Raw genomic sequence first — 27,649 nt, 5'->3', positions numbered from 1 at the left:
TACCTTAAATATTATAGAGGGAGTGGAAAAAAATGGCTGTAAGCAACACATCTCAAAGAACAACACTTACCAGAAAGGTATGTAATATTTCCCCTCTCAACCCATATGGAAATACTAATAAAGTCTTTCGGTGACTATTTGTGTAATTTCTGAGTCATTTTAAATAAAACAAGAGTTTTTATTTTATCCCTCTTTGGTTCTCAACTCCACTCCCCCTGCTGACCGCTCCTCTTCACTCAATTGCCCTTCTCCTCCTATTCTTTGTCACCAACATGCAGAATTGGGAGTTGAGGTTGTGGAAGGATCTGGAGCTCTCCTTTTGCCTTGGGGCTGAGGGTTGGAGAATGGAGAGGGCCAAGGGTCCTTTTTGTGCTGGGTGTTGGGTGTATGTGGAACTTCTAATTAGCTGTCTCAACTGCTACCAGATATTCTACAGACAGCATGAGTGATAGCTGAGAGAAAAAAGAAAAGGAGTACTAGTGGCACCTTAGAGACTAACCAATTTATTTGAGCATAAGCTTTCGTGAACTATAGCTCACTTTATCGGATGCATTCAGCTCACGAAAGCTTATGCTCAAATAAATTGGTTAGTCTCTAAGGTGCCACTAGTACTCCTTTTCTTTTTGCGAATACAGACTAACACGGCTGCTACTCTGAAAGCTTAGAGAAAGGAGAAGTAAGTTACTACAACTTTTCTAGGGTACGTGGGAACTAAAAAAGGTGACTAATGAGTGCAGGTGGTGATATTTTTGTAAGGAGCAGCCAGAGAGATCAAATAAACTGTATTTGCGTGGCAGCAGCCGGGAGAACAAAAGGAAACACATTATGGATCAGCTTGCCCATGGCAAATTCTGTGCTGAGGCTTGTTCACATGAAAGGGGAAAAGGAATGCATATTTTCTCACTTTAGATTATTATTTACAATAGTTTGAAATAGTAAGAACTCCCAGATGTCAAAAGCTGAATTTAAAAACAAAATAACAAACATAGGATGCAAGGGCTGAAGCTGTCGTGAAGAATATTCAATACTATTAGGAGGAAGGACAACAGCATTTAAACTAAAATCCAATTCAAAATTACTTTTTATTTTAGTCATGAAGTGAAATCTCAGTTAAAAACAAATCCAGTTCCAAACTGCTATCCGGGTTTTCAGAACTCTGCAAAGACCTGTCCCATGCCAACTCTGATTGCATTCCACCTACAGCCTGCCCATTCGTTCTGATATTGGCTCCCTGCTCACCACAGCTTGGAATTGCTCCTTCTCTTGCACTGTCCCATCTATAGTATCTCTGCCTCCTTTAAAGCTACTGAGTCCTCTCCTCCATATACATTTTGCCTCAAAACCATCTTTCCCACATCATTGCCCACACCTTTTAGCCTAATACAGGAATCCAGCATAATTTCAATCTGGATTCAGAATAAACATGTATCAGACAGGAATGATGATAAGAGAACATCTACCCTTGGAAACATGGTGCCATGGAATAGAATAAAGAGGGCTATTGATACCTTGGCAGTAACCCACTTGAATATAAAGACTGTGGGGTCAGATGCTTGGCTCGGGTAAACTGGTATATCTCAACTGAAACTACACCAATTTATCCCAGTTGAGGATCTGGTTCTGAGAAACACTGTCTCACACCATTTGAACAAAATAGTCAGTTCTATTACTAGCAGGCAGAGTAGGAACTATTGAAATGAATGTACTCCTACAATTCCTCTTGTTCAGTACCTGCCCCTGATATGCCTAAGAGGATAGAGCTGAACTCACATGTTTACATGGTTCATTTGGGAAGGGAAGAGGAGCAGAATCTAGTACAATCGCCTGCAAGATACATAATCTGTGGGACTGGATTTTTCTCATTTTGCCAAATATTATTAGGCAGCCCACATAAAACAGATAATGGGCTGGATATCTGATACCACAGAGAACTTAGATACAAGCAGAGAGTCTGGAAAATAGAAGAAAGAAGGCCTGTGCCAAACAATTTTATGGTTATCAAAGTCTCAGAAAATGCTCACACAGAGCGACTGCATTTTTAAATGTAGTGTTAGCGACACCTAGTGACCAAAATGTTGTTGACATCTATGTTAAAGTTATGTTTCATTTAGATTTCGTTAAGGGGCAATTTTTCATCTTGAATTGAGGCAACTTGCATGCAAAACTCATTGATATGTTCTTTGGATTTGACTGAATCCTACAAAGATTAAGATATGCAAAGATAAGGCTAAAAATCAGCCTTTTCTGAACTTTCTTGCTCCTGAGTAGCACAACACTTGTGATACTTAAGATCATGTTGTATCTACTTGTTATGTGTAGAACTGAGGATCACCTTTAACCCTGAATGTCTTTGCCTTTCCCGGTTGGAGTTCAATATACCTCAAACATTCCTTTGTTGCCCCCGTCCCTTATAATAGTTCTTGTGAGAGCTTTACTAGGGCCCAGGTTCAAATACCCTTAAGGCTTGTCTATGCTTGAAAATTAATTTGGAGTAAGATAGGGTGTGAATTTAAAGAGCAATAGCTATTCCAGAATAACTCCATGTGTAGACAAGTCCTTACTCCTCCACAGTCCCTCGTGCCCTAAGAAATTAAGACACTCTCTATGAAGATGGCTCTGCTTCCGCTGATCTCCTGAGAGCAGCATGGTTCTCTTTGATCCATAGGAGATGGTGGTGTAACCCCTTTTCATTCTGCTACATTCAAGGCATAAGAACAAAGAAGCAAGTGTAAGGTGGTACATTAGAATGTCTTTGTTTTTAAACACAGAGTAAGAATGCCCAATGGTGCATATAATTTTCTTGATCTGGAACTCTTGGCCTTGCCACGTTTTGAATGGATGATCAGCCTTAAAGAAGCCTCTGCACCCCAGCCATGCTTGATTGAGGACTTGTAAAATGATCTGTCTCAGAATTTAAATAGCCACAGAAGTTTAAAGGCAGAGGAGACGTTTAGAGCACCCCAGAGTAGTCTCACAGCTTTGATCACATCTAATGTAATCTAGCCTGGCCGTATAGGTATTTCTACCACACTTCTCTCATTGCTTCTGACTGGCTTACAATATTATATAAACCTGGAGGCTGGGATTTTCAAAGGAACCAAAGAGTTAGGTGCCTAAATCCCATTAAAAATCAATTAAATGTCAGCAGTAGACTGAACTTTGATTCTAAAGTCCAGTACCTGCAAACACCTCTGCATCAGCTTAACTTTACTTGTGTGAGTAACCCCACTGATGTATATGTTTGCAGGAAATAGGGCTTATGGTTCTAAAGCTCACAGTTTAGGATGGTGCAAAGCTAGAGAGCACTTTACTGTACCCTGAACTTTTTAAACTGATCAAACTTTTTAGGATGATAAACAAGCAAAACCACTCATAGCAAATTCTACCTTGTTAGTGTGAAATCTCCCACTTGAAACATTCATCCTTAAAACGCACTGGACCAATTTTCTTCAAGCCTGGCTTATACTTATGATTTGCCAAGCATCTACAAAACTATGATCAACAGACAAGCTAAGGGTCTAATCCAAACCTGATGGAAATCAGTAGCAAGATTCCCACTGACTTCCAGGCCCTTAGTTCCCCTCATCCCCTGCATTCTCCCAAGCCATTCTTTTGTTATCTATGGACAACGTTTCTGCACACATGGGGAAAAGGGTGTTTTTAAGCACCCAATACATCAGAAAGGTTGGCCTGATTTTGGCTCAAACTTTCCCCAAACAATATAATCTCTGGGCAGAGATAAAGCATGGAAAATTTCACCTAAATGTGGTCTGAGAAATTTTTGAGAAAGGGGTGTCAGAAGGGAAACATAAGAACATCAGAGCGGCCATACTGGGTCAGACCAAAGGTCCATCCAGCCCAGTATCCTGTCTTCCGACAGTGGCCAGTGACAGGTACCCCAGAGGGAATGAACAGAACAGGTAATCATCAAGTGATCCAACCCTTGTCTCCCATTCCCAGCTTCTGGCAAATAGAGGCTAGGGACACCATTCCTGCCCATCCTGGCTATAGCCATTGGTGGACCTATCCTCCATGAATTTATCTAGTTCTTTTTTTAACCTTGTTATAGTCCTGGCCTTCATAACATCCTCTGGCAAAGTGTTCCACAGGTTGACTGTGCGTTGTGTGAAAAAATACTTCCCTTTGTTTGTTTTAAACCTGCTGCCTATTAATTTCATTAGGTGACCCCTAGTTCTTGTGTTATGAGAAGGAGTAAATAACACTTCCTTATTTACTTTCTCCACACCAGTCATGATTTTATGGATCCCAATCATATCCCCCCTTAGTCATCTCTTTTCCAAGCTGAAAAGTCCCAGTCTTATTAATCTCTCCTCATATGGCAGCTGTTCCATACCCCTAATAATTTTTCTTGCCCTTTTCAAATTCCAATATATCTTTTTTGAGATGGGGTGACCTCATCTGCCCACAGTATTCAAGCTGTGGGCATACCATGGATTTATATAGAGGCAATATATTTTCTGTCTTATTATTTATCCCTTTCCTAATGATTCCCAACATTTTGTTTGTTTTTTTGACCGCCGCTGCACATTGAGTGGATGTTTTCAGAGAACTATCCACAATGACTGCAAGATCTCTTTCTTGAGTGGTAACAGCTAATTTAGACCCAGTCATTTTATATGTATAGTTAGGATTATGTTTCCAACGTGCATTACTTTGCATTTATCTACAGTGAATTTCATCTGCCATTTTGTTGCCCAGTCACCCAGTTCTGAGAGATCCTTTTGTAGCTCTTCGCAGTCTGCCTGGGACTTAACTGGGACTTAATTCAGCCTTAGCTATCGTACACAATGCCTAACCCAAGTGAAATACTGGACCTCCTCCAATTACACAAATATCTTTATAGAGAGATTAGAATGTAAGTGCTCTGATATCATGCTTCTGAGGATCTAAAGCAATGTAGCTTTATATGTGTATGAATTCTTAAGCACATGATACTGCCAAGCATGTTAGTTAACAAATTCTTGACAAAGAAACAATTGCTTCCCTGCTTCCAACTAATGAAGTTAAGCCAAAACTCTGCATGTTTCCTTTGCATTTCAGAAATGTGTGGTTGCTGAAACTCCAAATCAGACAATGCTGAATTCTAGACTGTACTCAATGAGGAAGAAGTCTGATGCACTGACAGTTTTCTATTTTTCAGCTGAGCTATATCCACTACGTTTTTTTGCAGAACCTTAGGACACTAATTATACAGCTACTGGTGGTTACACAAATGATTGGTATAAGCAAAGAGATGATAGATTTCAAGGCCAGAAGGGACCATTGTGCCATCTAGTCTGATCTTCTGCAGAACACAGGCCATAGAATTTCCCCAAAATAATTCCTAGAGCAGATCTTTTAGAAAACATCCAGTCTTCATTTAAAAACTGTCAGTGATGGAGAATCCACCATGACTCTTGGTACATTGTTCCAATTGTTAATTAATTACTGTTAAAATTTTCATCTAATTTCCAGTCTGACTTTATCTAGCTGCAATTTCCAGCCATTGGATTGTGTTATCCCTTTCTCAGTTAGACTGAAGAGCCCATTATTAAATATTTGCTCCCTGTGTAGGTACTTGTAGACTGTAATCAAGTCACTTAACCTTCTGTTAAGATAGACCAGAGGTGGGCAAACTACAGCCTGTGGGTCACATCCGGCTCGCAGGACCCTCCTGCCCAGCACCATAGCTCCTGGCCCAGGAGGCTAGCCCCCAGCCCCTCACCCGCTGTTCCCCCTCCCCTGCAGCCTCAGCTCACTGTGCCAGCGGTGCAATGCTCCAGGCGGCAGGGCTGCGAGCTCCTGGGGCAGCGCAGCTGCAGAACCCAGCCTGACCCGGTGCTCTGTGCTGCCCGGTGGCGTGGCTGGCTCCAGTTGGGCGGCACAGCTGTAGCGCTGCCAGCCACCAGTGCTCCAGGCAGCGCGGTAAGGGGGCAGGGACCAGGGCGGGTTGGATAGAAGGCAGGGGAGTTCAGGGTGGTGGTGAGGGGGTGGGGGGTGGATGGGGTCAGGGAAGACAGAGGGCGGGGAACAGGGGGGTTGAATGGGGGCAGGGGTCCTGGGGGGCAGTCAGGAAGGAGGGGGGGTTGGATGGGGCGGTGGGGGGCAGTCAGAGGCTGGGGTTCCAGGACGAGTCAGGGGACGGGGGGGTTGGATGGGGCAGGAGTCCCGGGGGGGGGGCCGTCCGGGGGCAAGAAGCAGGAGGCGGATAGGGGGTGGGGGCTGGGCCACACCCCCCTCCCCTAACCGGCCCTTCATACAATTTCCGAAACCCGATGCAGCCCTCAGGCCAAAAAGTTTGCCTGCCCCTGAGATAGACAGACTCCCATATCAATAGGAATTGCTCATATGGAACAACTGCATAAATGAGCTTCAGATGGGTCACAGATGTTTCCAACTACACAATCCTAAGAAAATCCATATCTCATAAACCTTGACTTGCATAGAATATTCCTGGCTTTCCTCTTTCACTCATTTCTACTCTATTCCTTTGTGTTCTCTCTCTTTTCTTTCTCTATCCCCCCGCCCATGCACACATTGGCTCTTTGTGGCCCTTTCTGTCTCATCCCACTGCTGTCTGTTACCCTCCAAGGCCTTCTCACTGTCATTTGTTACACAAATCCCTAGTGTCAGTTCCATGTGCAGCCACATCCAAACAAAGAAGGGAAATAATTTGTTGTCTTTCCAGACTACTATTTTAAGACACTAGCATGTCCCACAACTGACTCACTCCACTGGCAGCCGGGGTATCCTTGTGTCAAAAATCATGATAAGATGCTCCTGAAAGGGTCCCTGGCAAGAAGGCTGCAGAATACAGCTCAGCTGGCAAGTGTATGTGATGAGAGGAACAGATGCTATATGAATGTATTGCTATATTTATGCAACAAAAAGATGTATCCTCCTTCCCCTGGCTGGCACCCCACTGGGGCTTGGGACCAGGAGTCCAGGGATGCTTGGATCTACAGAGGAAAGTGGCTCCAAGGGTTGTCCCATTCCCTTGTCTCTGACTGACATTCAGGGGCCAAGGAGAGGATAAGGGACGTAGCAGGTAGACCTCAATGTAGATTACGAAATTGTTAACATAATTTATTCTTAGAATACTAGGTTATCACAAACTTACCTTTACTGATTTTTTAAGAGATACAATTATTTTCAGAAACATGATGCTTGGAGAATGACAGCTTACATGCTTATGTTTTGTTTGGTTGTTCAATTATCTGAAATAATCAAGCTAGTTAAGAAAATTCCTAGGAGGTCTTTGCTTTCTGTCAATGTGACAGCTCCCCCAAATGTCAAGGAAAATAACAACTCGGCCATTAAATCTTGTTTGTTACCTCCAAGTGTGTTTACACAGACTCTGAAGTGCAGCTTTATAACTTCTATTTTGCATTAAAATTCTGTATTATTTGATGTTATACCCTGTTTTCAAAGATCTGTAAAAGCATTAGTTATTAAGATTTGTGGATTCATATAGAATATTTGATAGGAAGCTTTAACTGCAAATTGTAAATGTACTGCCAATGGAAGGTCGTAAATCTAGGAACCACTTGGTCAAAAAGGTTTTAAAGGTAACCTCTGCATAGTCCAAGAACGACCTAACTGATGGGCAATATAAATGTAGAATATACTATCTCTTTAAATAGTTTATGAGCTTTTTAGTGGTTCTCACTGTGTTCTGTGTTCTAGAAGATCTCTGAACCCAGCCAGAGCAGAAATATAGCTGGCCTTACATGTTGTTTCTATACAATAAGCATGGTTACATGGATTCCCCATGCCCATCTGGTTTCTTTATATTATGCTATTGTGTAAACAGCAAAAGCCAAAACAGTAATGAATGCTCCAAAGAACAGTCCTGGTCCTATAGCTTTTAGTTTTACACATGAGTAAAGAGCAGGCCCAGCAGCAGTGAGAAGGGCATTCAGCACATAACCAAGTTAAACTTTAGTTAATGGTTACTTAGCGTGTTAAGATAAGGGTAATCAAATCTCATGCTTCAGGCACATGCTGGTGTCAGGAAAAAAGACTTTTCTTCTACATACAGGATTGTACAATTATGTAGATACACTAATTTAGACTTTGATGGACCAACGATGTACTGCACTACAACAAATCCTATGTGAGTTTGCCTGCTCTCGATCCTTCTATGTTGCAACTATGATGAAACCCCACTAGAACAAGGAGCTGGCCTGTGGAGGAGTCAGTGATGTTTTTTACTATGTGGCTGATTTTTGTAATATATTTACCCTTATTTTATAGCCCACGACCAGTGACTGCCTCCATTCTGTGCCGTGGCTCTTCTTCTGAGCCCTTTGTCATCTGAACTGGTGTAAAACAAGGCTGTGTACTGGCACCCACGCTTTTCTCCATTTTCTAAGCAGCTATGAAAACGTTAACCCAAGACGGTTTGCCACAGGGCATTGGCATCCAATATTGGACTGACGGCAACCTCTTCAACCTTTCTCATCTCCATGCCAGAACTGAAGTAATATCAGCAACAATAACCAAACTCCACTCCGCAGATTATTGTGCTGTAGTTGCACACTCAGTGGAGGATCTACAAACAGGACATGAGAGGTTTCCTTTTTAACTCTAATACTAAACACACAGGACATGAGAAAGCAACCAGACCTGAAGAAGACCTCTGTATAAGCTCAAAAGCTTCTCTCTCACCAACAGAAGTTGGTACATTAAGAGATATTACCTCATCCACCTTGTCACTCATGAGAAAGAAAACATTTATATTTATTTTGTAACATCAGTTCTCTCTCTCCAAAATCTTATTTTTTGGAACTTGAGAACAAACCATTACAGAGCGCTTTCAAATAAATTTCCTACACATAGACATATATTTATATACCATGTTTGAAGGGACACCATTAATATAAACAATCACATTTCTGCCTGAAAATGTTTTTCTGACTATTGTTGCAAGCAACATCTAAAACTACTAAGAAATTAGAGGAAAAAAATCTGTTTCAGTTCATTTACTTTGTCCATTTGTCAGTACTTACTAGATAGTCACTTTCACTGTTTCTCTTTTTGCCATATCTCCTGCTTGCCAGAGGCTTCACACAGTATTAGGGTATAGACAAACTTTTTTAAAAATGGGAAAATGTGATTATAGTACAAAACTTGGCAAGAGGACTCAAGGGGAACTGGAGGAAAGCAGCAATTTGCACTGACTGAGTTTACCCCTCCTTGAAACTGGATTTATCTCAGCCAATGCTAATCACAGCTTCCTTGGTCTGTGGTAGGGGGGCAAGATTTTTTTTAAAATCCATAGTTTGGCACCTAAATTAATGGTATGATTTTCAAAAATCCTGAACACCCAGCAACTGAAAATCAGGTTTTAGGCCTTCAGCTATGGATTTAGGAGCTTAACTTTAGGTTCATGGTTTTGAAAATCTTAGATGGATGCAGCTGAACTCCATTGTGGGCCACCAATGATTGAAATCAGGGCTAATCCTTACTGTAGACAAGGATTTGGGTGCTCAGTAAGTGTTATGCTCTTCAGCATCACTTGCTGAAAATACTAAAATGCATACTAGTGCAATTATGTGTGCAATTGCTCATTTTAATCATGCAGCTCATGCTCATCCGATTGAAAATTTAGCCCTTCTTAATGTAGATATCTGGCATCATTCTCCACTTGTGCTGCACCTTCTAAAACAGGGGTGGCCAGCCTGTGGCTCTTCAGAAGTTAATATGCGGCTCCTTGTATAGGCACCGACTCTGGGGCTGGAGCTACAGACGCCAACTTTCCAATGTGCTGGGGGGGGCGCTCACTGCTCAACCCCTGGCTCTGCCACAGGCCCTGCCCCCACTCCACCCCTTCCCGCCTCCTCCCCTGAGCCTGCACTGTCCTCTTCCCACCACCCCCTGCCAGGAAACAGCTGATCAGGAGGTGGGGGAGTGAGAGGGAGGCGCTGATTGGTGGGTGGGGGGGCTGCTGACGTATTACTGTGGCTCTTTGGCAATGTAAATCTGTGAATTCTGGCTCCTTCTCAGGCTTAGGTTGGCCACCCCGTTCTAAAACATGATTTTGTTTGATACCTAAATTTCTGCATTGTTTAGTTTTTGCTTCATTTAGTGTCTTGAAAAGTTTCATCTTTGACTGTTTGCATCTTGAGCTGCTTCACTTAGTTCCCTGAGGAACGAATGGACACAGCTGTCTTGCAGCCTGTGAACTGTTGTACAGCAGCGTTTGCTTTGTCTTAGCTGGAATATGGATTTGTTTGCCAAACAGGATGTCCCAGCCAAGGCCTTCAAGGAGATGACTAGAGCAGTGCGAAAACGTTCACTCTGGAGGCGGCGTTATAGGGTTGATATGAAATTAAACAGGCAACCCCACCATTACCTCCTCTGTCAATTCCCACTCAGACCCTGGCAAGTCCTTTTGAACTGTGCCACTGTCTCATGACCAGCGGAGGGCACCCGCTTTCCTGCCCTGGCAACATCTTCTTTCTTTCCTTCTGTATCTCCCCCCTTCCCGTCCTTCCTCTGTATCTCCCCCTCCGACTTTTCTTCTTTCCCGCCCGGGGGGCGCAGGGCCCGCAGCTAAACTAGTGGCTGCTCTGCCCTCAGCGGCTGTGTGTGGATTTGATGGGGGCATAAGGCGCCTTTTAGGACCAGGGCCGGTTGCTCCTACCAGCCTCCCCGGCCCAGGGCAGCCCTGCGGGGCGGGCGGGGGCCGCTGCTGCACGGGAGCCTGGGGCTCGGAGCTCGAGCCGCGGGCCTGTGCAGGGGGGAGGGAGACAGACAGACGGCCGGGGAGGGGAAGGTTGAAGGCGGGGAGGAGGGGCTGGGCTGGGCTTTCTAGGCAGCGCTTCCACTTCCTGGCCCCGCGAGTGCAGCGCAGTCCCGCAGCGGCTGCGCCCGCGCCCTCCCCGCTAGCCCAGAGCTCCGCGCCGCGCGGGATGCGCAGCGGCCGCAGCCCCAGAGAAGGGTTCCCCGGGCGCCGGGCCGCGAAACGGGTCCCCTCTCGCCAGCCCTAGTGCGGCGGCTCGGCATGGTGGTGCGGCCGCTGCTGCGGGCCGTGATCATGGGCCCGCCGGGCTCCGGCAAGGGCACCGTGTCCTCCCGCATAGTCAAGCACTTCGCCCTGAAGCACCTCTCCAGCGGGGACCTGCTCCGGGACAACCTGCAGAGAAGGACAGGTAGGGGCGGGCGGGGGCCCCGGCAGCGGCCGCCGTGTCTCCTCCCAGAGGCTGCGGACCCTGCAGCGCCGGGGGCCGGCAGGTGAAGCGAAAGTCATTTTGAAGGGGGGATGGTTGCGCTGGCCCAGGGAGGCTCCGAAGCCCACTAAGACCCTGTGTACCCAGGCTCCCCGCCCCTGGCTGTGGCATTTATCCTGCCCCTGTCGCCAAGGCAGAGGAGTCTCTAGGAGCTGCCGTGTGTACTGACCGCCCAGCTCCTCGCTCCTGAATAAACTGCCTGTAGCCTCAGCTGTTTGGGTGATGGGGATCCTGCCGTCCCCTGGCTCCCTCGCCCAGAGCTGAGCTTGAATTCCCTTCGGGGACCGTGTGGGCCCTTTGTCCTTCTGAGATCGGTAAATCAAAATAGCCTGTGGTTTGGGGAATGTGTCTTCGGCCATTCAGTTCCCCGCACTCAGGGAAGAGCTTGCCTGGGTGTCCTTGGCCATAACTCCCTTGCTCAGATTGCATTCGAGTTGCGTGCATGCCATAATCCATTTGCTGCCAGCGGTTTACACTTCAGTGGTGAAACGGTTGCGTGCTTGGTAACAAATGTCCAGTATTTGAGATGTCTGGCATATCTTTCCCTCAGAGGTACTGAGTGCTCACATCTCTGATGGACTTCAGTTGAAGTGGGTGCTCTAAAAACCAGGACCCAAGTTACTGACTTTGGAATGACTTCACAATTAGCGGGGGGCTTCTGAAGACTTGGGCCATAGTTTGTAAAGTGCATTGGGTTCTTTTTGGGTTGAAAGGTGTTACATAAATGCATGACATGATTAATAATAAGACCAACTGGGAGGGGGAGAGTGAGCCCAGAAGAAGACAACAGCTCCTTCTCCTTTCAGAGACTCCAAAGGTTGGTAAGAGGGAGTTAGGTTAGGTGATGCAAATTGGGTGAGCTGAACTGGTGAAACGCAGGGGGGCCTTTTTGGTCACGTGTTTAAATTAAATAACATACTTAAAAGGTGTTGAGGTGCTGAGAAACAAATCTTATGTGTACATATAGTTAAGTTGAAACACAGTAATCTGGAGGTAAGGGGATAGATTTAGTGTCCCAAATAACTGGTTAAGCAGTCACAATTCATAATAGTGAAACACTGCTTCTTGGCAGTAATACAGATGCCTTGAGGCTTTTGTTGAATTCTGGGCTGTCATACTTTTTCTTGTATGAACCATATCTTAATAGAGAAATTATCTTATGAAACATGTCCCTTCTCATTCATGATCACATAACATTCCAGTGGCAACTACAGTCACAGTTTAGAGGGGACAGTAATGGTATTATTATTAGAAGCATCTTTAGCTGTACTTTAATTCCCTTTCCTAGACAGTATCATATTATCCCCAGGACACCCTCCCCGCATCCGTGTAGTCCATTTGATTGCAATTTGGTAGGTGGGGTAAGGTACAGTCCTGACACCACAGATGAAATGTTGATAGCTTTAAAGTGGAGGGCTTTATCAGGAACCAGCAGAAATGGGGTTAATATTAATTGTGCACATTTATAAAATACAAATGGTCATCTGTGTTTCACCTCTTTCTAACGTTTTGTTAAAAACAGATGAAACATTTATTGTGGCTGGACTCTATATGCAGTATAGGTTAAAGCATTCCCCTTTATTTTTCTTACGGTGTTAGTTGTCTGCAGAGGGTTTTTATGTGTTTGCTTTGGCAGCTGGTATGAAACTCATTTAATGTATGAATATCTCTGTGGAATATTTATATGAGGATTTTAATGTCTTGAAAGCACTTTGATATAAAGCAGTGTTCAGCAAAATCATGCTTGAAGTGAGTGCTCAGTAAAAGTACAGCATATTGCTTGGTGTTTAGTTCTTGTGGTTTTAATATTAAATGGTATCTTAAACCTAGACTCTTAGATGTTGTCCCTGGAAAAGGCATAAAAAGTGTCACAAGCACACACTGAAGTTCCATCTATACTGCATTGCTTCCTGTGGGCCCAGTCCTAACACCCATGGAAGTCAAAAGGAGTTGAGATGACCCCCTAAGTTAGGGAAATATTTAAAGGTGCTCACTTCTGTCATGGTTGTGTTGGTAAGCTCCCCTTCCGCCTTTATTAACCAAACATTATTTGACTATTTAGTGACATAGGCCAAGATTTTCAGAAGTATCTAGTGATTTTGAGGTGCCTCAAATACTGGATGCCCAAACTCAGAGGTATTAAGAGGTCTGCCTTTTCAGAAAGTGCTAAGTACTTTCTCTTTCAAAATCAGGCCTCTTTAAGATGTCTCAGGTTGGTCTGCCAGAAAATGAGGAGCCTGAAATCAGTAATTGCTTTTCAGAATGTTGCCTTAGTCTTAAGTGTCTTTTAAAAACAAAACAAAAAAGACCAAACCCCTAATATTACCCTGTCTACAAGTAGCTGTTGTAACTGTGTCAGCAGTGACTGTTTAAAAAACAATGGGCAGAATTTTCAAATGTGGGTATTGTCCACACTAACATTTTAATTGTTTGTAAGCCGTTCGTGGCACTGTTGGGTTTAAACATAGCTACGCTGTGTGTGGGTGATAACAGACGAATAATAGTCGTGATGTCAGTTGATAGTCTTACCCCTGTCCGAGTCTGACGGTATGTCTTCACTACAACTCTAAAGTGCTGCTGTGGAGCGCATTAACGTGGCTGTGTCGTCGAGGCACCAGCGCTGGGAGAGAGCGCTGTAAAAAAAAAACAAAACACCACCCCACCCCCATGAGGGGAGTAGCTCCCAGCAGCTGCAAAGATCATTTTCCTTGCCTGTTGCTTTGACTATGTCGGCCCCTATGCATCCTTTCACTGGCTCTCCCTTTTCTGTCACATCAAACATAAGTTACTTGCCTTTACATTCAAGGCCCTGCTTGGCCTATTTCCTCCCCCACTCCCCACCTATTATCTCTCATTGAGATGTCAACTCCCTCCTCTGATCGGCATATGATCCCAGACTCTATTGCTCCCTTGTTAAATTTTCAGAGGAGCACTATTGTTCTTTCTCCTGTGCTGCCTCTCGCACTAGGTAGGTGCTCACTGTAAACATCTGCAAAGCTACTTCTTTATTCAAATTCCTTCTTAAAAATTCTTACTTGCTATGATGCCTATAACTAACTGGACAGTGGTTAGGCTGCTCTTGTGCTATCATGCGACCACTGCCTATCATGCTGACCAATATTGTCTCATTGTTTCCTTGTATTCTTGCATCAGTCTGTCTGTAGTTATCTGTTGTTGTTCTGTGCTTAGGTTGTAAGCTCTTTGAGGCTGTGTTTGTATGGCTCCTACCACACTGGGGTCCTGGAATGGGGCTCATAGGTGCTTAAGAAATGGGGAGATGTTTTAAGAAGGCTGCTAGACATCTAGATGAGATGTTGGCGATGCAAAACTAAACAGAATGGGAGAAATCAGGGTCAGGGAGGTAGGTTTTGGGGATGTAAAGGTGGTAGCTGAAGCCATGAGAGAAGATAACATCTAGGGAGTGAGCATAGATTGGGAAAATGAGGATAAAACCCTAAGCAATACCAACACAGAAGGATCAGGAGGAGAAACAGTAGTTGTCAAAGACACTGAAGGAGCAGCCAGCTCAGGAGGAGGAGAACCAAGGGAACACTGAGTTATGGAAATACCAGGAAGAGTCGGAGAAATGCAATGGAGAAATTGAGAAGGAGAATAGAGAAGAGACTTTTGGAAGGAGTTATATAGCAAGTTCTGGATCCCTTAGATTTTGTTCACTGGGAGGCCATTGGTGACCTTGAGGAGAGCAGAAGCCATCTTGAGTGAGTATCAAGACAGAAGCTGAGAGAGTGGGTGTAGATGGCACACTCAAGAAGTTTGGTGGTAACTGGGAGGAAGGGGATGGATGGGAGGCTAGTTGGAAATGCCTCTCAAAGTTTTAACATTACTATGTAGGAAAATTGGGGGTAACAATCTTGTTTTCCACAAAGAAACAAATGTTGTGAGTTTTGAAGATAGTGGAAAAAACCCACATTTCTCAATTCTATAGCAGGTCTTCTTTTGAAAATAAAAAAGATTTACAACTGTTTACTAATCCATAGAAGGTTAACTAGAGTTAGACTTTGCCTTTTCAGCATCTGCCACCCTGTTAAAAACTTTGGCAAGGGTTCAGTTGTTGAAGAGAAGAGTCTTATTGAATGCATGTTCTTGAGGGTCCTTAGCAGTCTGCATTTATTATCACGCTTTCCTGCTTTGGAGGGGAGATTTTGTGATGCCTTCTCTGTTGCTAAGCAACCTGTTGCCTGGTGAACATGGTGGAAGTTTGTTGGCTCTGTGCAGTAACTTCCCACAAGGACACCCTAAGCTGTTGCAGAAGTTTTGTAAATAGACATCCATTTTATGCTTTTGGCAGGAACCGAGAATTATAATGGCTCTAGGTCCACAGTTCACCAGATCAAGTCCTACATTATTTTCAGAGGCCCAGATCTGTGTAAAAATGTATGGCCTTGTATACATGAAGGTTTTGTACCAGTATAACTATTTCAGTTAGCACAACCTTAGGGTGGATGTAGCTATACTGGCATAAAGAGCCTTACACAGATATAAGCTACTCCTGACAGAATTCATATGGCTCACATTTTTCTGTGCCCCACACGCAAAAAAACACACAAGAAATCTGCCAGGGGACACACGCCTCTTCCCTGTTAGCGCGCCTGTTCCAACGTGCCTGGAGCAGCCTCAGAGAGGGGGAGGGGGTCTGGGTGTGTGTGCCTGTGTGATTGATCACCGAGGGTGGCGGGGGGGCTACTGAAGCTTGCTGGCGTGGAAGGGTAGGGCTTTTTATTATGCATGAGGCAGACTAGAAACAGAAATGTAGCAGCCTGCCTGAGTTAATTGATCTCATTCTCTGAGGCAAAAATGTAGCAGCCTGCCTACATAGTAACATTGTTAATGTTCCTATTGTTAGTTAACTGTTACCATTCTCAGTCAGTACCCCCAGGAGCATAAAACCTGTGAAAGTTTTAAGGCCCTTACATTGCCAGAGTGATGTAAAGGAGCCTTATAAATGACAGGGAATCCTCAGATAGGAAGATCTATTTGCTTTCTCACTTTTTTCCTGTGCCACAGTGGCACAATGGGGTTAGATTACAGCTCAGGATTTATTTTACTTACCCATTTGAAAACAAAAAAGACTTTGAGGGCAAATAAAACATTTACCAAGCAGTCAATAAAATGTCAGTACAATCAGAATCAAGCACTTCCCAAAGAGCCAGGTCCAGGACAATGATTAGCAAAACTGTATGACTTTCATGTGTGAAAGTCTGAGCAATCTAAAATGACATTCTACTTGTTTTCTTTCTGTTTGGTGTTCTGTAATGTAATTTAAATGAAAATCCAGGATTATAACTGGAATGCAGGGTATTAGTTACCAAGTGTTTGTAACTTAACTTTCATGTGTTTAGGAAATGCTGAATAGTTATTGTGACTTTTTTTTCTGTATTGAAGTTTAAATAAATTACCAAAACAATTGAAACTGGTGTGATTATCGTGCATTATTTTGAAAAATAAAATATGCAGAATTTTGATTTTTTTTGGCACAGAATCCCCCCAGGAGTAATAAGTTTATTCCCTTCCCTGTGTGCACTTAGGGGGTGTGCCACTTTAATTGCACCAGTATAAGAGGTACAATTTGCATGTGTAGACAAGGCCAAAGGTCCTCTGCTGCAGCAAAGTAGTAAGGTATATAAAAGAATAGATCCAGTTCCTTCCCTCTCACTCTCATATTGAGATCCTCTTTCCAGTTTGCAAAACTCTCCAAGATTTGAAACACTAGGACAACCCTGGTGTTCCTGACACCGCTGCAGTGTTACAACAGGGTTTAAACTAGCATGGTTTGCTCACAGTATGGACATTTCCCTCCCCGCTGCCCAGAAAAAAAGAAAACCCAGTCCCCATTGCCTTTCCTTTCATAGCTAAACTTGCAGTAGAGTGATGAATCCAGCCCTCCATGCTAGTAGCATGGATCTGTAGTGTGTGCCCGCGATGTCAGAATGGGAATTCCCCACACCCCTTACTGCTAGATAGAGCACCTGAGATAAAAGTAATATGGCAGTAGGTGGAGATTTGACATGCTTTAAAAGTGTATTTTAAAAATGCTTGTTATCTGTCTTTAAGCAGCTACTTGTTTGGCAGTTGCAGTAAGGGAATGTATGTTGTTCCTGCCCTTTTTCCCTAACCACACCCAGAACTAGCTGGGTACAGGATCCGTGCTAGTTGGGGCAAATGGAAATGGTAACAAGGGTGGGGAGCTCTCAGTAATGCTAATAAAGCAGGTTAAGCTAGGCATATGCATGATGAGAGCATGATGTTAGCACTGAGAGCTGGTTTCATGATATTGTTGTGGTGGTAGACACTTCTTTACTAAATTACTTGAACTTGCAGAAAATGAGGGGAATGAAGAAGAGTGAATATTTGGATTTCTGAAATGTGTGACATAGTCTCCCCCAGGATAACACACACAGGACCAGCCTTAACTCAGCTGCATTTCCCTAGTATAACACCTCTTGAATGTGAAACTTTACAGTGTACTAGGTATTTGAGTCAAAGGTTTATAGTCTCTGCAAAATGTGTGTGTATATAGGATGAGGTGAACAGCTACTGTTCATAGGCTCTGCAAAGATTTATAGACTCTGCAAAATGTGTGTATAAAGGATGATGTGGACAATATAAAAATATATTCCTAGCCTGATTGGTATAGTAGTTGGCAGATTAATGCTTTCAGTTGTAGATGCTCTGCTCCTGAACCCCTCCTTCATCTCTGGCCCCGCTAGTAAAGTGATCACTTTGTACCTGCATGAGAGGTTTTTAGATCCTGGCTATTCTGCTGTTTGCTTTTGCAAGGCTGGAGCAAATACTGTTTGATAAAGACTTGGAATTTCAATGCATGAGAGTTCTTTTTCCTGAGGAACTGTAGTGCCATTAATTGAGTTCCTGCCCTGTGACTGCTTAGGGGCACCTACAGTGGAGACCAAGTAGAGTGAGTTTATACAACTAAAACCTAAATTGTCCCACATGCTGTTGTGTGGGAACTGGTGGGACTGCAGAGGAGTGTAATCCCCTGCTTTGTGTTCCCCTACCACCGAAACCTCAGGGCTCCAGCAGAGGGGAATATATGGGGTCCTAGGAGCTCCATTCTGTGGTGGGGAAAGGCTCACCTTCCATTTTTATGAAGAGGTTCTCCCACTCCATGTAACTGTATGTAGCTCACCAGGACTAAACTCGTGAGGGACAGATTTCCATGTCTTCTTCTTTCTGTATAGTGCTGATCATGGTGAGGGAAATCTCTTTGCAATGTAGGCAGAGTAAGGAAAGCTGTGCCTTTTGGAGAAGGGTGGACCAAGAGCACATCCTGGGACTAGGAAAGGGGTAGCATGGGTAAAGAAATAAAAGTGTCTGGATTCAAGTTGTTTTGATTTTAAAACTGCCATGACTTTGAATTTGACCGTTCCTAGACTCTGGGGATATTTGAAATCTTGACCTGATTGCTGTGGCTGATGTCCATATCTCTAAGTGAGAGTGTTGTGAACAGCCTAGTTGTGAATACGAACACTTCGCCTTAATTAAGGAAGATGTTTCTACCCTTCTATTGCTGCTTTAAAAACAAACAAAACCTGAAGGCCACTTTTTCCAGTGCTCGAGTGCATCAGTTGCATTTGAGCCATCTGAGACTTACTAAGGAAGGAGCTAGTAATATTCTGTAAATGAAAAGCTTCTTTTTCTCTTCAGGTTTGCATACTGCCCTCATCACTATAGTACTTGAGTGCCTTCTGATAGTTCTTCAAGCATGCAGAAAACTCTAATTAGAAGAACTGCGGCCAAGACCTTAAAAATTGTAAGGTTTTGGCACTTGTAGTTTTTCGGTGTCTTCCCATTCCCATACAACTCTCCTGTTTGGGGTCCTGTAGCTAGCTCAAGAAGAAAGTAAGTACAGACACTCCCAGGGCTACGCAAGATCCGACTTACGCAAATCTGCACTTACGGAAAAAGTTCCATAAGCTAGAAATAGCAGGGTTGGGTTTTTTTTGGCGTAACGGTCGGGTATATGTTTCCAACTTATGCAGAACTGGAGTTACGCAAAGCGTTCTGGAACAGAATGATTGCATAAATTGGGGAGCGTCTGTATCTGAATTAACAGTTATGATCCAGTTCTGCAAATCCCTCATGTATAAAATCAATCAAGTTCCACACTGGGAGGACTGGGTCCTAATTTCATAGTTAAAGGACAGAAGGGACTATTATGATCGTCTAGTTCAGTGGCTCTCAACCTTACATTTCAGCATATAGTATATAGAGCAGTATAAACAAGCCATTGTCTGTATGAAATTTTAGTTTGTACTGACTTTGCTAGGGCTTTTTATGTAGCCTGTTGTAAAACTACGCAAATATCTAGATGAGCTGATGTACCCCCTGGAAGGCTTCTGTGTACCCCCAGGAGTACACGTATCCCTGGTTGAGAACCAATGATCTAGTTGACATGGATAACACCAGCCAAAGGACCTCACCAAATAATTTCTACATCAGACCCCTAACTTCTGCTTAAGCTATAGCATATTTACATAGCAATTTGTGAGGGTATGTTTTGTGTGCTTCTTGTTTTTTGAGGAAACCAACCATAATAAACGGTTGCCATCTAACCAAACCAGTGGAGGAGTGCTGGTACTAAATGTTAGTTAATACCACGTGAATACAATAGTGTCCACAAATGATTTATGAAAGCATACATCACTTATAAAAACACTCCTTTGTAAATCTGGATAAAGTGAAAGAAATAACATTCTCTAGCTATAGTGTTTCAGACGCATGTTGCTTTCTTAAATACTCAAGGAGGCATCTAGTTGGAACTTTGATATTGTCTTTTAGTAAAACATCATCCATCTGAAAAAGACATTAACGTTCACCATACTGTAGAACTTAATGCTAAACTACATGCAGAAAAGTAGTCAATAGGACTGCAACTTTTTGATCAGGAAATATGAGGCAATGTTAGGCCCTTTCATTCTTACTGGACCCAGAGCATTTGTGTTCCTGGTTTGTTCTGCCTTTTTAAAGAGGCTCTATTGGTGACTTTCTCCTGTTTCCAGTCTTAGGACCTGATCCTGCAAACACACATGAGTAACTTTACTCAGTGTGAATACCCCCACTGGCATCTGCTCTAAATTGTAGTGAAAATGAGGGGAAAATATTTTTTTTTAGATTTTAAAAAAAATCACGTGTCAGTCACTTATAATTCACAACCCTTCTACCCTCAGGCTTCTGACTAAAGTTATTTGTAGATTTCTGGGCTGCTGAGGGGCATTGCTACATTAGTATATGCTTGTTTTGCTTCCATAGAGGTCGGTGTCATTGCCAAGACCTACATCGATCAAGGGCAGCTTATTCCAGATGATATCATGACACGGTTGATGCTGAATGAGCTGAAAAATCTACACCAGTACCACTGGCTGCTGGATGGTAAGTTAAGATACAGGGGGAAATCATTTGCATGTGGGAAAGACAGGAAATGTAGATTGGAAAGATTGTGTTCCTTTCACTTCTAAGACAATTAGTGGACACCTAGTAATTATGCCAGGGTCTTGAGAGTCAGAAAATCAGAATTCTGCTTCTGATTCTTCCATTAAACTGCCATGTGACCTTGGGCAAATCACAGCCTCTCTGCCTCAGTTTCCCCATAAGTAAAATGTGGATAATAGTATGTATTCTACTTTCTAGGGATAGTGTGAAGCTTAATTAATATTAATAAAGCGTTTTGTTATTCTTGGATGAAAGGTGAAAGATCAAAATGGTATTAGTTCATACAGCGTCTATCACAGTGGGGATCTCATCCACGACTGGGGCTCCTAGCTCGTATGGTATAATACAAATGGCTGAATTTTTGTTCTAGAATAGTTCAGCGTTTTTTTTTTTAAATCCTTATTCTTTCAGGATATAACCATTCTTTTGGTAAAGTTACAAAGTGAAACAGTCAAGCCACGAAATACCAAAACTAAGATTGCACACCCAAATTCAGCTGTGCCCTCTTGTATGTATACAGTCTGTAATTATATGTTCACATACTGGCTTTTCTTTTTCCCCTGAAGGATCTCTATCTTGTTGGAATACATAGGTTTAATCCTGTGAGTGAATGGGGGCAGGAATACCTATTCAATAAGACGGATGTTTTGCAGATCTGTGCCTTACTTTTAACCACATTCGATGTCAGCTGCAACAGTGTGAACCTGAATGTGCAGCCGTACAGCTGACAGCACTCATTGGACAGAATGAAGCAAGGCTCCACAGTTGATACGTGCTGTCCCCATGTCCTCTCTCGGTTTAGGTTGCAAACTCTTTTTGGACAGGGACCTTTGGCCAAAATCATTGTTAGTGTAATTCCATGGAGTTCAATAGAGTTTATATGCTATATAAATAATATTGGTCTACTAAACATGTTCATCCGAAAAACCTTAGTTCTACAACTGCAGTTTGTCATGGGTAGCTCCACGGCAGACTAAACTGAGTTGTTTACTGAGCTGCTGTAATGCTGATATGGCAAAGTATGAGTTTCCGCACTCTGAAAACAGTTTATTGGCTTTTACTGAACCACTGTAGATGTAGAGACTTGAGGCTTGTAGGCACTGAAGTGACTTTTTTAGAGTAAGGTTTATTTTTGCAGAGCTGTAAACGCTTTTCCTCTGCACTCAAACTATATATATGCTTTATTGTACCACTGCATATACTTTTTTGGGTTTGTATACACACCTTTTTGATACAGCAGTAGGTCAAATATTTCACTGAAATGGTACTTACTGCACCTTTCATCCAAGAGTCTTGAAGCACTTCAGCTCTCATAACAGCCCTGTGAAGTGTAAAACCTGTTTTCCAGTTGAGTAAACAGAGGCACAGAATGGCTGAGTGACAAAGTCACAAAGTGAGTCAGCAATAGAGCTGCGACTCCCCACTCTCTCACATCTAATTTTTAGACACATTCCCTCATCTACAGGTCATCTCAGGAAATGGAATGAGAGGATCATCTGTTGTAACACAAATAGGACCTGAAGGACTGTAACACATACACAGAAAGTGAAGTACTTGGCATAAGTGAATTGGTTCCTCACTTTGCGGGCATGTCATTAAGCTGAAATACTAGCTGTAAGGTCTTCTCAGATTTTTCAATATGTGCTTTGTTGTAAGGCTCTTTTGCCTTAGTTGTCCTTACTCTCATGATAGGGCGGTAATTGCCATTTCCTAATAGTATGCGAAAAGGGCTTTCTCTGGTTTAAACCTGCTAGAGCATGTCTACATGGGGAAATATACTGCCATAGCTAAAATGGAATTAGATATTCTGGAATAACTCACCCTATGGACACTATTCCAGAGAAGTAACTTTTATTCCAGAATAGCAATAGTGGAATAGTTTCTTCTGTAGCTATTGCTAGTCAATTGCCCTATGTAAACAAGGCTTTAGAAATAAGTGCTTAAACTCTTTGTGGAGAAACATTGGTTCCCTTTCTCTTCAGGTAGATTAGGTTTATTCAGTAACAAAGATGTTATCTTCAGACACTCCACTGCTCGGATCTGTTATTAATCTGAAATAATTGGATTAAAATTAACTACTGCCTTGATTCAAAAGTATGGTTGAAAGGCCAAAAAAAAAACCAGTATATTTCTAGTTAATGATGCCAGACTCCTGTACAACCGAAGTAAATATATTTACTGACCTCATTCTTTAGTAGAACTTTGGACACTAGATAGTTTAGGGTAGGGCCTGTTGTCAGTTTCCTTTTAGGCAAATTAATCCCTGGAACATCTCCAGTAAACTTCAGTGGCAACACAAAGGACGAATTTGACCCTTTATGGCTACTACCCGTTACTTCCTTACTTAGTCCTGACTTTTGCACTACCTTGGCGTTAAATCAGTTTTGTAATGAATGTTGAGATCACACAGGCTGCTCAGAATGGATTTTATGGAGAACTTTTCAAAATCTGATGTCCAGTCAAAGTGGCCAGTGATGGAACAAAGATGAATGGGAGGAAACAGGAAATAATAGCACTAAGGATTTTTACTTTGTCTTGGAGGTAGCTGTCAAGTGGAATGAGGAACGAGGGGAGGAGAGGAGAGACACTGGGACGATATCCAGAAAAACTAAAGGGGGTGAGGTGACCCTAAGTTAAGTGATACTCCAGAGTAGAGATTGTTGTGCTACGTGACTAGCAGTTTCTTTAAGTTGGATCCAGGCCATTTACTGTGTGTTAAATAATGTAACTCAGCCTTTGCTCTATACTAGTTTATTTTTCCTTAAAGGGTTTCCCAGAACAGTTCCACAGGCAGAAGCTCTGGATGAAACATGTCAGATAGATACTGTGATTAACTTGGATGTGCCATTTGAGACAATTAAACAACGGCTCACTGCACGCTGGATCCATCCTGGTAGTGGCAGAGTCTACAATCTTGAATTCAATCCTCCCAAAGATGTTGTAAGTGTTAAGCTGTAAGATGTAAAGCTAAGTGTGAGTTGTGATTGTATTTATCAAATGCACCTGTAACCCATTCTTTCCCTACTTCAAGCAGAGGTTCTCTGTACTGGAATTGTAATATGCATATTGTGGTACACTGAAATAGTTTGGAACACGAGTGAAATCAAGAAATGGATTCTTGAATGGCTGAAATGCAACAGAGTCCTTATAAGAGCATGATGGTTTTTCGTTACTGACTTTTGATATGCTTATCACAGGATGCTACCGGTACAATTTGTTGATTAAAGTATTTTTAAAACAATCCCAAAACTACTTGCTAGTATAACTCACAGGTCAAGTCAGCTTAATATATGATTAGTCAAAACTGTTAAGAGACCGCTTAGGTTTTAATGTCCCTCATACCGTGGGCCAAATTCTGTCCTCTGATATACACAAAAATGACTTCAACGAGTGTTGCATGTGTGTAAGTGAGGGCAAAACTTGGCCCTATATCATGTAGGATTAAGTTCTAATGACTTCCCCTTGTTAGCACTAAAGTCTTTTCAGTCTACTGCTGTTTTAAATCACTCAACCTCACTATTAAAAGGTGTAAAGTGCCTCGAAAAGAAATTGAAAGTGCAAGGTGAGGTTCAAGTAAAAACCTGCTGTTTAGGCCCATGTTCTGTTTGGTCATTCCCGTAAATGTTCTGCTCTGTTGGTTTTTATGCTGTCTGCTGTACACTAGTCATTGTAACATCTCTTCCATATTCTAACTTCCAACCATATGGCCATGCTGCTCTTCACCTTTTACAAGCTGTTCTCAGAGACCATAAATCATATCTGCCTTTTAGTTCTCCCAGTTGTCCATGACATTTCTGAAACAATTCTAGACATCCACCATTCTGCTCCACTATACATCAAGGGTCACTATACATAGGTTTCTGTGTTTAGTACATGTGACTTCACTGACTTGTGCTCCTCTACTACAATCTGAAAACAACAGCTACTCCATGCATCTGGAGTTTAAGTATGTTTTGTATACTGCTGAAAGTAAACATCTCACCAGATAAGATGGATGGTAGCTTGTCCTCTACTTTAGCTAAGAGCTGTTTTTTCTTTGACTAACTAGAAATTGATACTAACAGAATAACACAAAGGCCACTTAAACAGAAATATAAAGCCATTTTGCTCTTAACCACAATTAGGGCCTTGATGATATTACCAGAGAGCCACTTGTTCAGCGTGATGATGATAAGCCAGAGACTGTTACCAAGAGACTGAAGGCTTATGAGGCACAGACAAAGCCTGTTCTGGACTATTACGGGTAAGTAGTAAATAAACAAATACTTCTCTCCACATTAGGATGAACAGGAACATTTCTCTTAAAATGCACAAATACCACATTGGTGAATGATATAACCACTTAGCATTTAAGTCACTTTCCCTCTCAACTTGTTACACAATAATCGTAAAAGTACAATGACATATGTTGTATTATGGGTAGATCTCCCTCCCCCCCATTTACTTGATTAAAACCTCTTTTCCAAGAGCACTTCAGGAACAAAAAGGTACAGTGATGTACAGCACCTTTTACTGCAGTCATAGGAAGCTTTACAGTAACAATCAAAATGATCAACACTTCAAAAGTAAGGGCAAGTTCCACAACCGTGGAGCTGTTTCAGTAGGTATTTCCTTCCCGGAACTTTCACCGTATCAAATATCTGCCAATTTTCTTACCTCACTGGCTGGCCAAGGACTTAAGGTAGTAAAAGTTGCTAGGGGATAAAAGGCTAAAATCAGTAAGTGGCATGAGTGGGTAGAAAAACGTGTGAATTAATACAAAACGTGAGTCAGATACTTTAAAAACAGGAGTGTGATGTGAGAATATGGTATACTGCATTGCAGGAGGAAAATGGCGAGAGAAAAGTAGTCAAACTTTGGAATAGTTGATGGGTTTTTCCAAATCTGTCTCTTTAAGCACAGGTGCTCTAGTTAATGTGCAGATATTTTATGAATACCATTGGGGTAATAATGATGGATTCCCATGTAGATGTTTAGACATTTATCCCATTACTAAACTGACCTTTTGTCACTCAGAAATAGTCCAAAGCCTTTCAGTAATTCCCTGCATGTCTTGTACAGGGAGGGAGTGCTTTCTCTGGAGGGAAGAGGTTGAAGAGAGGGTACTTTAGGTCAGCAATGGTTTTACTGACTTCAGTGGACTTCCTTGGGGGCACAGGTGCATTGTAGGATAAGGGCCTATTTTATCAAGTCATAGTATGACAATGTACTCTGTAAAAATGCCATTGACAGAACATATACGTGGCAACTAAACAGTCACTCCCAAGGCAAATTCTCTTTAAATCTTTACTCTGTTTACATGGTATAACTTTAAAATTTAGTGTTTTGCCCACTTGGCTATATAGAACAATGAAATAGATTACATTAGTATTTGATCAAGGCTTTTAGAGCCAATGATTGTTATGTAGTACCTGCTTACCTTAGGACTAACCCTTCATTCTTTTTCATTTTCTTCATAATTCAGTAGTGACTACCTAGAGCGCTTTTTCTCCTTTGGAATACACCAGATCTGATATGGTCACTAACTTCGCTCTCCCTTTCATGTGTACCACTCTAGAAACAAAGCATGAAACCTTTGACATACCTAGGTTCTTCTTTTAGAAAACAGACAGTTGCTCTTGGGGCTGAACTCTTACATGTCAACAATGTTGCCAATACACCTCCACCAGGACAACCTTTGAAGTATCTTTCAACTCTGAAGTGGAGATACTGATTTGTCTACAGTTGTTCTTTTGTCTCGCCTTTAGAAAAAAAGGTGTACTGGAATCTTTCTCTGGAACAGAAACCAACAAGATCTGGCCAACGGTGCATGCTTTCCTCCAAACCAAATTACCAGAAGTGAGCCAGCAGGAAGCTGCCCCACACAGATGAAGTTGGGTCTTTGTTGGTAAGCACAAGCTACCAAGCTGTCTCCATTTTCAGAGTGATTGTCTAGAATATTAGAAACTTGCAAAAATCATGGTTTTGTTTTACTGTTTGATAGGCCAAACAGATCAGTAGCTAAGATCTAATCTCCAGCTGTCACCCCTCAGCTTTTCAACTTCGTGCATTCAGATTTTTCACTTCTGTATACTCATTTTAAAGCTGTATTTTTATATGCAATTTACCAAATTCTTGTAAAACAGTGACCAACTGTAATAAAAAGCAACTAGTTTCATGTCTGTGCATTTGCCAAAAAAAGAGTCAGTGTCCTTTTTCTGAAATGCTGATCTGGATTTTTAGAAAAATGAATTTGAGTAAAGTCACCAGCATTTTTTTTCTCAACATGATACATTAGGCAAGATGGCTTATAAAAACTCACGAGCAGAAGTGTTCAAAATTCACATTACCGTGTCAACTGCTCATGCTTACCAAGCACCTTTCAGCAAATGTAGAACAATGCATATTTACACTGTAGAAAAGATGCCGTTAGCTAGATACTGTGGATACCAAAGTCATGTAGTGAAAGTGGTGTAGCTGCAGGCTGAGTAAGGAAAACAGTAGTAACTCTCATTGAGAGCTGGTTACAGTTCAAACTCCTGTACTTGTTTGTAGCAGGAGGTTGTCTTGATAGCCCCAAACTGGATCATTGTCAGAGGGTAAATCACACTCTGATAAAATTTGCAGATATAAGTATCAGTGGTGTTACCAACAACAGTAACCCAATGCACCATTCTGCCCTCATGGAATTAATTTAACAGGCAATGGAAAATTAAAACTTTGCTTATCATGAATGTTGTACCTCACCTGGTCTGCTTTCACAAAATGGCTTAGGAAGATGGTGACCAGTCACTTTGAATAGTGCATAAAACTCATCTAGAAAACTTAATCCAAAACCCATTCAATGAAAGGGGAAAAACCTTGACAGCTGTAAGAGATTTAGGCACACCAGTGCACAGCATACCAGACTTAATATTCAAAGCGATGAATTTGCAATGTGAGGTCAAGAAAAAGGCCAAGGTAACTTT

The 27,649-nt window shown here is 42.4% G+C and overlaps 2 protein-coding genes across 3 annotated transcripts in view; one reads left to right on the top strand and one right to left on the bottom strand.

Annotated features, from left to right (window-relative positions):
* Window positions 1-27,649, bottom strand: part of RCL1 (RNA terminal phosphate cyclase like 1) — a 104,925-nt gene that overhangs the window by 62,344 nt on the left and 14,932 nt on the right. The gene's annotated exons all lie outside the window — the stretch shown is intronic.
* On the top strand, window positions 10,839-26,873 carry AK3 (adenylate kinase 3). Of its 2 annotated transcripts, none has more exons than XM_074953317.1 (5): window positions 10,839-11,156; window positions 20,523-20,642; window positions 23,470-23,642; window positions 24,827-24,945; window positions 26,427-26,873. In XM_074953317.1, exons 1-5 carry the CDS (start codon window positions 11,009-11,011, stop codon window positions 26,542-26,544), a joined length of 678 nt encoding a protein of 225 aa, XP_074809418.1. In that variant the 5' UTR covers window positions 10,839-11,008; the 3' UTR covers window positions 26,545-26,873. The 2 variants fall into 2 exon arrangements, with proteins under 2 accessions (XP_074809418.1, XP_074809417.1); XM_074953316.1 differs by having other exon boundaries at window positions 10,850-11,156; window positions 26,450-26,871.

Source organism: Natator depressus, chromosome 5 (genome assembly GCF_965152275.1).
Source record: "Natator depressus isolate rNatDep1 chromosome 5, rNatDep2.hap1, whole genome shotgun sequence".
NCBI lineage: Eukaryota > Metazoa > Chordata > Testudines > Cheloniidae > Natator > Natator depressus.
The sequence above is the reverse complement of the archived record's forward strand: the minus strand, read 5'-3'. Positions and strand labels throughout refer to the sequence as shown.